The 10,581-nt window shown below is 42.4% G+C and overlaps 1 protein-coding gene across 3 annotated transcripts in view; it reads left to right on the top strand.

The window, feature by feature from the left end:
* The first annotated feature begins 547 nt into the window (after window positions 1-547).
* LOC148024370 (uncharacterized) overlaps window positions 548-10,581 on the top strand; it is a 54,257-nt gene continuing 44,223 nt past the window's right edge. The window contains exons 1-8 of one of the 3 annotated variants that reach the window (XM_087693999.1): window positions 548-914; window positions 1,367-1,534; window positions 1,618-1,743; window positions 1,859-1,907; window positions 2,019-2,077; window positions 2,169-2,276; window positions 2,364-2,423; window positions 2,898-2,960. In XM_087693999.1, the coding sequence (XP_087550125.1) occupies window positions 798-914; window positions 1,367-1,534; window positions 1,618-1,743; window positions 1,859-1,907; window positions 2,019-2,077; window positions 2,169-2,276; window positions 2,364-2,423; window positions 2,898-2,960 (750 nt within the window). In that variant the 5' untranslated portion in view covers window positions 548-797. Of the gene's footprint in view, window positions 915-1,366; window positions 1,535-1,617; window positions 1,744-1,852; window positions 1,908-2,018; window positions 2,078-2,168; window positions 2,277-2,363; window positions 2,424-2,897; window positions 2,961-10,581 lie in introns of all 3 variants that reach the window. The other 2 variants (XM_087693998.1, XM_087694000.1) reach the window with 2 other exon arrangements.

Here is a 10,581-nt window from a genome sequence, read left to right as displayed (position 1 = left end):
GTGGGGGCGGGTGCCACATGGCAGCCCCCCACCTCCCCCACAAAAAAGAAAGAGAACGCAGGGGCGGGTGCCATGCGTCCACCACCCGCCCCCCGCAAAAATCGCGCCCACCGACGCGGAGCGCCTAGTAAATATTAAATGAAGGTTTTGCATTCAAGGGGGGGGGGGGGGGGGACATAGCCTAGTGCACATGGAGCCGCTCACAAAACCTCTTGTGATGTTGTACATGCGACACTCCCGCCTGGCCGACCCCACCTGCCCGGCCGAGCACCGTTGTACATTGAACCTCTTTTTTTTTGTGGGAACGGGAGCAAGAGAGTTTGGGAGTAGAGGAAATGTTAAAAAAGAAAAAGATGGGGAAAGAACGAGAGGCTAACGCAGGGAAATGGGAGAGATGCAACAAAAAAGATTTCGAAGTTCCCATGAGGTATGATATGCCACGTAAGCCATGCTGGAACAATACTACCCTAAAAGCCAGCCAGTATAAAAAGGCAGCGAGGAAGGATCACGTATAAAGAGAGAGGGCAAACGTATTTATACGAAAGGGGGCCTCTGTCATCTTCTCTTGTCGCCTCGCCCCCCCTTCTCCTCCCCCCTCCCTTCTCTCTCACAACTGATTCTCAACTTGGAAACTGTTATCATCCATCCATGTCCTCCCTCCACCCCCTTCCAACACCCTAAACCTAGCCTCCTCCCCCGAATCGCTTCCATCTCGAGAAATTCGCAGCAAGATTGTTCTCTCTGCTTTGCGATCAACCCCAGTGCAAGCGGACTCCCATCCACCCCCGCATTCGATTATGGCCGCAAATCTCAGCAACATTTACCTCCATGTCGTCCAAGACGTCATCAACAACGTCCGGGCCGACTTCGTCAACGAAGGCGTAGACGAGAGTGTCCTGAACGAGCTCCAATCGGTATGCTTGTCTCACTTGATCGTAAGAGACTTAAAAAGAAAAAGAACAAAACAATAGACGGAACCTTCATTTCCAGACGTGGATTCCACTGTAAATTTTGTGCGAATAAGCCCGAAGCCCTATGCGCTTAGGGTTTCAGTTGCAGGCCTTGGCCCAGTCAAGCAGACATTGATTCTGTTTCCAGCAGAAGGTCTTGCATTTTGCACGAAGGTAGAGCAAACTACCAGTGTCCCACCTGTGGCCAGTCTGGATTATTCTAGTTCCACTCTGTATGCAGACTCATGTTTGTTAATTTTTATGGTATTCAGATATTAAGCATAACTTGTACTGTAGTCAGGTATGAAGTTTGGAATTGCTGTGGGCAAGATTCTGCATTAACATGAATTTGATTTTTAGGGTCAAAACAGGACTCACATTCAATTGATCGTCCGTCAAATCTGTGTTTTTATCAGTTATGGGAGTTGAAAATGATGCAATCAGGCGCAATTCAAGCAAATGCAGAAAGGCCGCCAATGCCAAGGCCAGGGGGTACCCCAATTACTCCTTTCCATGATCTGAATATGCCATATGAGGGGACAGAAGAGTACGAGACCCCCACTGCTGAGATCCTTTTCCCACCGGTACAGACCTTGCAATTTCTGTGGCTGTTTTTATGTTTCTTAAATGGAGGCTTCTAAGTTAGGTCTTCTTTTATTTTAACCAGACTCCTGTCCAGACTCCATTGCCTGAGCCAGTGGTATTTAACAACTTTTTACCACCTGGTCCTGCTGAAACAGCTGAAACAGGGATCACTATAGAAGCCAAAGTGGGAAGGCCTGCCCCTTACATGGTATTCTGTCTCATTTAGGGCATAGCCAACTTGCTTTGACCAGTATTTTGCACATCTGTTCGGTTGCTGTATTCAACTTTGTTTCTTAATCAGATTTTCTGTGTCTTAGCAACAGCCTGCCCCATGGATGACTCAAAAGCCATTAGGGGTCGATGTTAATATAGGTGAGTTTTGAACAGGACATTTTTGTTTGCCTTTCTTTTTTTTGTGGACACTAGGTTCACTTAGTGTAAGCACATGGTGATACTGTGACCCACTTCGATGTACGCCTACAGCTGTTGAAGAAAGCAGAGATGATGATGATACTGGGGTTGCTCAACCTCCAGTTACAAAGGTATCTGATTATTTCTTACCAATGATGCTTAGGAAATTCAAGTGGAGGATCTTAGATGTTGAACTTTTATAATGCGAATGTTTGGTGGCAGGATTTTTTCAGTCTCACAACAGGTAAAAGAAAACGAGATGATTATGCTCAAAATTTCTTACCTGGAAGTTATATCCCTCAACAAGATGGGGCTGGTGACTTGCAGGAGGTAAAATAATGCGTATGCCCTGTCTTTCGATCTAGTGTGATGTTTATAGGGTCAGAAATATCCACTGACATGAGCGTGTGCTTTCAGAATAGTAGACTGGTACCAACCATTCCACAGGTTGATGGGAACGATGACAATTATGATGTTGTGAGTACCTCCTTTTGGATAGTGGTTTTAAACATTTCTCTTGCACCTTCAACGTATCTTAACTAAGTTATGCTAGGTCAGTATTTTTCTCAATGTTTTGTGTGGAAGATCAAGTTTGCCTGTGTGTCTACCTTGAGTTACATTGCAAAACTGTGTTGCAGTTTTTTTTTTTTTTTTTTTTTTTGTTTGCTGGGACGCTTAACTTCATCATAACTTTGTCAGGTGCTAGGTGATAGGTTCTAGCACTTTTGCCAGGGACTTGTTATGTGCATGGGCCCTAGCATTTGCGCTCACGACTAGTGTGGCATGAGTAGCACTTGTGGTTGTGTTAGTTTCTTCTCATTGCAAACTTTGAGTTTTGAGTTTAGACCATCTGTCTAGGATATGTTTTAGGGACCGCCATGGATAAAACAGATCAAAGTAATTTTGAAGTTAACCATTTTTACTCTTTAGTCATTGAGTATCTGTTTTCAGAGCAGAATTTTGGGACTAAAAAACTTATGGAGCAAAATCTTCAGGGATAAGTTTGCCAATCAGGTTCACATGTCTAATTTTGGGAAACTTTCTAGTACATAAGCAACATCTTATTCTTGGGGAAGTTTTACAGGCTTGGTAGTGTATCTTGGCTGGAAAGTGTAATAGGTTTTGCAATTTCACATACTGTGTCATTTGAAACAGTTACCATACCATGGTGATTGAAGTAGGTTGGAGGTATTGCTTGTGTGGTTTTAAATGCTATGTGCTGCACTGCTTGTGTGAGACCTCAGTTTGTGGGGTTGTTGCAGATCATTAAGCTGTTGTGGCTGTTGCCTCTGGGGCCACATGCTGCTGAAGGTTTGGGGTGGGACCTTCTGTGCAAGGCTGTGTCCCAGAGCTGAAGGCTCACATTTTAAGTGCGGGCGTTTTCCTTAATGTGGAAAGGCTGGCAAGTTTGTGCTGTTGAAAGGCTTATCTTGTTGGTCATTATTTCATGTGAGGACACAATCTTAGAGGTGCAACGACATGCTGCTAGAGTATTAAAGCTGCTTTGTTGGAGTGCATGATTTAAGGTTAAATGTGTAGTTGGCCTGTTGTGGCTATCTGGTTAGTCTATGAACTTTGTTGTGTTTTGAAGCCTTTCTTACTTGATTCTTTTGTATGTCTTGGTGTGAGGAAGGTGATGTATCTAACTTTAATAACCAAGACAACTCTTGCATTGCAAGTCTAGATTGTCTGCTCGTGATTTTAGGGATTGTGTGGATTCTGAGAATGGACTTGACATGACACTATAAGACGTTTATTTATATAATTTTTGCACTTGGTTTTGGTTTGTATGAATTGTGAGCAATGCCATGTACCCCCAATAAAATGTTCAGACTCAAGTGGCTAAGTCCCTTTTTGGATTTGCTGCATCAGCCACCTTGAATTTAGTGTAACAAAGAGTTTCCGATTAGTAACTTTGTAAGTCGAGAAGCAAGGCTGGAGAAAGTGCCCCCAACAAGCAACAATAGTTGTAGGAGCTGAAGATGATATTGCTAGGGGTTGAGGTTGATTGTGGAAGGGTGATGATTGTTGTAGCAGCAGCAAAGAGCAGCGGTGAGCATGTGCACAGACTGGACACTAATGGAGAAAATGTGGCATTGAAAGGTCCATGATAAGAGATTGAAATAGGATGAATTGTGGTGTAAAAAATAATAGGTATGCTCTGATACCATGTCAAAATAAGTGACAGTGCAGAGAGATAGTAGGGTTTGTAGGGAGTAATGCAAAGTGTGTGTAGCAAACACCGAGAAGGGATAAACTCAGAAACACAAGAACACGGTGGTGATGCCTTGAATTATGCTATGAGAAGAAAAGCTAATACAACGGAGCCGAAGCTTGAAAGATAACTGCATTGTCTCGTCTGAATTAGGCGATAGCACCTGTGGAAATGTGCACAGTGTAGAGAGCGAAATGTAGTTTTTTGGGTAGTGGGCTATTGAAGTAATCAGTGGAAGGTGAATGATAGCTGTCGAGGGAGCCAACCGCAGTCCTCTAATACCGTCAGAGATGTGGAAGATGATCACCAGCTATTGAGGGAACGAACCGCAGTCCTTTGATGTCGGGGAGTGAACCGGGCAGCAAAGTGCAAATCCTAGAGTGTTGAAGTTGTTAAATGTAAGGAGAGCAGTGCAAATGCTGGGGCTAGGTGGATAATGATGATGCAGATGATGGAAATGAGTTGGGTTGCAAAAACGCAGGTCCCAACAGCCTCTATGACAGATGGGTGATGGCAGGTGATGGAGGAGAAGCCAAGCTGCCAAAATGTAGGTCCTAGCAGCCCCTATGACAGATGAGTGACGCCTTGTGATGGAGGAGGAGAATGTTGGTCCCAACAGCCTCTTTGATAGACGAGTGATGAAATCAGTGACGCTCGGTGAGTAGATTGTCGCCAGAGGCCAGGATGTTGATGTCAAGCTAGAGATGATGACGCCAAGCAAAAAGAAGATCTGCACACTAAAAAACGCAGGTGAAGGTGGAGCGTGAAGGAGAAGGGTGCTGACGCCAAGCAGATGATGGTGATGCCAAGTGGAAGATGCTCCAAATGCAAAACCTGTTGTTGGAATAGGGCATTTGAAGCAGAAGAGGAAGGGTGAAGGCAGCCATGAGCCACACACCGCAATGTCCTCTTGAAGGGGTGTGAGGGCAATGGAAGGGGCTGGTGAGAGAAGGGAAGCGGTGGTGGTGTGACTAAAGAAGGCGGTGAAGAATGAGTGAAGAGAGAGTGGAGGGGTGGTGAAGAATGAATGAAGTGACTTCCTATTCATAGGCGTAAGCTATCTAGGTTGGCACACCACTGTGTGGGTGCCCATTGAAAAAGTGGCCAAAATGTGGATACTAGCCTCTTTTGAGGTTGTCAGTGCAAAACCCTAAATGAAGTGTGTGAATTGAAGAAGTGGTTTCTCAACATGTGGTAGTTTCCCAAATCACCTTAGCCCCTTCTATAGAATTTGGTTGGACATTTTTCCTATTGAAATTTACGTAAAAGAAATAATTTAGTTTTTCCTTTCTTGTGGTTGTTCTAGATCCAAATAAATTGGCCACTAATTTGATAAATAATGCCTTTATTGGTAACACTCTCAATGTCCAAATAGGGAGCCAAGAGGAAATGACAAGAAAAGTGTTTTATTTTGCTCTTAAGCTTAAGGGAGCCAAGGAGTAAGCGCCACCATGAGATGGGAATGTTGCCATGAATCTCAAGCCCAAAAAGGTGTCCTAAGAGGAGAGAGAGTCAAGCTTGCTTATTAACTTCAAAACTAGGCGCTCTCATAGATTCTATTGGTGCGCACGTTTCTTGTGGCTAAAAGGTTCATGGGTGGTTGAGTTAGAAAGAAGCCGACAATGTATATATTTATGTGTGACTTATATGCTCATTTGTCAGGTCTAATAAGTGTGTGTACTCTCTCTCTCTCCCTCATCATTTTTCTGTCGTCTCCTTTCTTTTTCCAGAGTTTCCATCTATCATCTTTTTTCACCTCGTGTACATGTGTATATGTGTGCAAATATATGTGTGTGTTTTTTATGTATGTTTCTATTTGTGTGGTCTCATAAGTGTTTGTCCTCTCTCTCCTGTTCATCATTTTTCTCTCATTTCCTTTTTTTTTTTCGGAGTTTGCTCTCATCTTTTTTCACATCATATGTGTGCATGTTGTGTGCGCATGTGTATACACGTGTATTCATGCATGTAGGTGTGCAAGTATGTGTTTGTGCATGGATATATGCGTTTGCATGTATATGTATGTGTGTTATTTATAAGTTTATCCATTCTCTCTCCTCTCCTTTATTTCCTCACTTCTCTCTTTTACAGTTCTTTCTCTTTCTCATCGATTTTTCCAATTTCCCTCCCTTCCTCTCTACGTGCGAATCAGCACCCAACAACTTGACATTGTGCAATTTCTTCTTGATTTGGGCAATAAATTTGGGGCTATTTGGTCTAGAGGTTCCGGCACGAATCGTGGGGTGGATTCTAGTTGCTATTCACTCTCTTGGCATGCATTTTGAGGCGACATCCTTGTAGAAATTCAAACTGTAAGGTATACATTTTTCGATTTCCTTCAAATTTTGCAAAGAAATTTGAGGCTTTTGTTTGACACACATTCCAAGGCAGAAAACAAGCAATACAGCAGCATTAAATTGCTGTAATAGTCATTGGACAGCAAATTTTAGGAAAATTTAGTAGATTTTGGTGAGACTCAGTATTAAATTGCAATTAACTGTACTTTTGTGAGCATGCATGTTGAGGCATGTGCAATACAGAGCGCATTGCTGTCATCTGCAGGCTGAGTGCTGATTTGTGTGATATTGGGCACATTTGGCATATTTGTGAATGTTTGGTACTAGCATTCTAATCTTGTGGAGATTTTTGATGCTCGACAAAGTACATTCTATACTTTAGCAGTGAAGTATTTGGCTGTTGATTTTTGTGCATCATTGATAGCATGGCATGTCAAGGGCATAATGATGGGAGCAACATCCTTGGTGTTCGCACATAGGAGGACACAAACTTGATGGCACAAACTACCTGTTGTGGAGTTTTATGGTCTGCAACCTTCTTGTAGTGAAGGACTTGTGAGACTATGCCACTGGTGATTTGCAACGATCAGGAGGTCTTGCACCTCAGACACCTTAGCGTAATGCTCGAGGACAAGTTGTTGGTGCTAGTGTTGATGTTGGTGTTACCCCTCCTTCCCCTCCTACCAAGGATTAGAGGAAGTGAGACTCGAAGGATGCACATGCACTATCTTTGATTACCTTATCAATGAAATGGGCAATTATTCCACACATTCGATCTTGTAGGACCTCAAAGTCTACTTGGGATATACTTGAGTGTATGTTTGCAACACAAATGAGGCCCAGATATCCTATCTCCGCAAAGAGTTAGCCAATGTGAACATGGACGAGGGTGATAGCATGATAGATCACCTTATATATGTATAGGATTTGCGTGAGTAGCTGCTCAATGTTGATGAGGTCATTCAAGATGTTGAATTGGTAAACATCACACTGAACTCTCTTCCTAAGTAATATTTTGGTTTTCTCCCCTTTAATGCTGTCTTTGAAGAGAGGGCAGCAGCCTCTTACGTTTGTGGGGTTGAAAGGCCTCTTTGTTGCAAGAGGAACAAACTCTGAAAAATGTTGCATTGCATTTAGGTGTCGTGGTTATACTTTCCAAGTATGAAGGCAAAGGAAGTTAGGCAAAATGTCAAAAATCAGCAAAAGGCTGACGTTGGACAGCCATCAAATAAGGTTGCCCAAGATAAAAAGTCCAAGAAGGAGAATGCCATTATTGCAAGAAGACTGGTCACTATATTGATGAATGTAGGAATAGATTGGCCAAAGAGGAGGACTCTTTTGGCTGTCCAGGAGACATCTGTTAGTAGTCATGTGGATCTTGTGTGGTTATCTCTTGCCTTTGAGTCTCTATTGGGGTCAAATGAGGACATTAGGAGTCTCAATGTCGTCCACCAGGTATAGTCATACAGTGTGTCACAACTCCCATTGCGAATGCTATATGTTAGGGCAAGTGGCTATCATGGTATACATCAAATTGCCCATTGTAGATGCATAAGAGATCTTGTCCATCTCAGCATTTTGCTCATTATACTGTTCACAATTAGCCTTACTAACCTTCACATAAGAAGGTAGAGGACAACCAATAGGCTTACCATCATGTATATGAAACCACTCAAGGACTTTTTGGATATACTCCTTTTGTGATAGATAGATGAGCACCTTAGAGTGGTAATGCATGATGCGCATCCCAAGAATATGCGAAGCATGTCCCATGTCCTTTATCTCAAAGCTCTTCTTGAGCTACGTAGTTATTATGTACATTACATTGGTTTAGTCACGATTATTGCTGCAAATGGTTCCGATTTCATGCTTTTGGATGTTTGTTTGTGCGTGGTATTACAAAGAATTTGTTGTCTATCTTTGCTTTTAATAAGCACGGCCTTCAAGTCATCTTTGAGGATGACAAATGTCGTTAGAGACAGAGAGATGGACTATGCACTCAGGTTGTCCGGCACCTTGTATAAGGGTTTCTCTTTATTGGATACCTATGATAGATAGGCTCATGATGCTCTAGTAGTTGCTACTTTTTCCTCTGTAATGCAGAATGTGGAGCTATGGCATGCCTGCTATAGATTCGAGTTTTTGGTAGTTTGATGACCCTTCAGTAGTGTCATATGATACATGCCTTATCTCCAGTCGAGACCCCATGTCCCCATGCATGTGAGGGATGTATTTTAGGCAAAATGCACAGATTTTCCTTCAAGAAGGATGGTGTAGTGTGTGTTGTCTAAAAAATGCACAGCTTATTTCGTCTGATGTTTGTGGTTCCATGAGGACATGTGCACTTGGGGGTCATCTTTACTTTGGTCACCTTTATTGATACTACTCTCGATATACATGGGTGAATGGGTTGAAGGCAAAATCTGATGTGTTTATGCATTTTAAACATCTAGTTGCAAAGCTTGAAGCTGAAGTTGGCTTGAAAGTGCAAACTCTTTGTACGGATTGGTGGGGGCGGGGTACATGTCTCATACTTTTGAGACATTTTGCTTGACCATGGCATTATGTATCAAGCCATTGTTAGAATGACACCTCAGCAAATGGTGTTGCTAAAAGGAAAAATCAGACACTTATAAAGATGACTCGTATGTTGAAAAGCAAGGGGTTGTTTCATAAGTTTTGGATATAAAGCTTTCAGTGTGCAAATCATGTATTAAATCATGCACCATTAAGGCACTGAAGACGATCACACCATTTGAAGCTTGGCCTTTCAAGAAAACCCAAAGTTAACTGCTTTCTGGTCTTTGGATGCATAGCCTATGCATGTGTTCTGAAAGAGCTTCGTGGGAAGCTTGATGACAAGGTTTTAAAATTCATACTTATTGGATATAGTTCGGAGCACGAAGAAAGTTTTTGTTAGTAGGGTTGTCATATTTGCTGAAAATGCTGCATTTTCACTCGATCGGTTTTAGATGCCGGTCACCCACATTTGTGATGTCTTTAAGGGTCTTTTGCCACTTCCTTTGGAGTCCGTGCCTGCTGTAAATTGCTGGACAGACATGGTACAGCAAGCAAGCTATTACTGTACCATGTGCTCTTGAACAATAGGGTTTTGATGTTGGTTTACCACATGCAGTACAACATGAAAGGGCTGCTGTAAATGCAGCCAAAACAGTCCTGAGATAGTAGTTATGCACTCTCCATGAGAGTAAAATGAATGTTCCCATACCTCAGCGCACTGGGAGGGCTGATTATGGATGGAAAGTACATTAGTTGGAGATTAAAACAACATTTTTGAATGGGTATTTGCATGAGGATGTTTGTGTGTCATGACCTCTAGGGTTTATGGTTAAGGGGAAAGAGCACGTGGTATGCAAGTCAATAAGGCTCTTTATGGTCTCAATTAGGCTTCTCATGCATGGTACTCGAAAATTGATGCTTATTTGGACAACAAAGGGTTTAAAAATTAGTCAAAATGCTCCCACTTTGTACATTAAGAATAGGGGGGAGGGGGGACTTGCTGATTATCATTCTTTATGTGGATGACATGCTGCTCATTGGTCCTGCAGAGGGAAAAATTGCAGATTTCAAGGCTGAATTAAAATATGCATTTGCTATGTCAGATATGGGTTGTCACAATCATATTATGTGGTTAAGCTGTTACATAGGTTTAACATGCAAGATTGCAAGCATGTGTGCACTCTGATGGAGTGAGGCTTAAAGCTGCCTATGCATGATGGTGAAGAGATGTTTGATGCTGCAATTTACAGCTAGGTTGTTGGCTATTTTATTTACTTGTGCAACACATGCCTTGATATTCAGTATGCAGTATCTTTGGCGAGCAGGTATATGCTCAATCCATGGACCACTTATTGGCTTACAATGATTTAGATTGGGCAAATGATGTAGATACTAAGCAATCTACTAGTGGAAATTGTTACTTTCATGCATTGTTGGCTAAGGAAGAAACAACCTGCAGTACCTACCTTGTCTTGTGAGATTGAGTATAGGACAGCCTTCATGGCAAGAGTGGAGATTGTTGGCTGATCTACATTTACTATTGGAGGTTTCTACACCCATTCTTTTTGACAGTCAAAGTGCTATTGTAGTAGCACGAAATTACGTG

Source organism: Lygodium microphyllum, chromosome 15, assembly GCF_053477565.2.
Source record: "Lygodium microphyllum isolate KBCC chromosome 15, Lygodium_microphyllum_v1.1.10, whole genome shotgun sequence".
NCBI lineage: Eukaryota > Viridiplantae > Streptophyta > Polypodiopsida > Schizaeales > Lygodiaceae > Lygodium > Lygodium microphyllum.
Note: the sequence above shows the minus strand (reverse complement) of the source record. Positions and strands in the feature narration are given on the sequence as shown.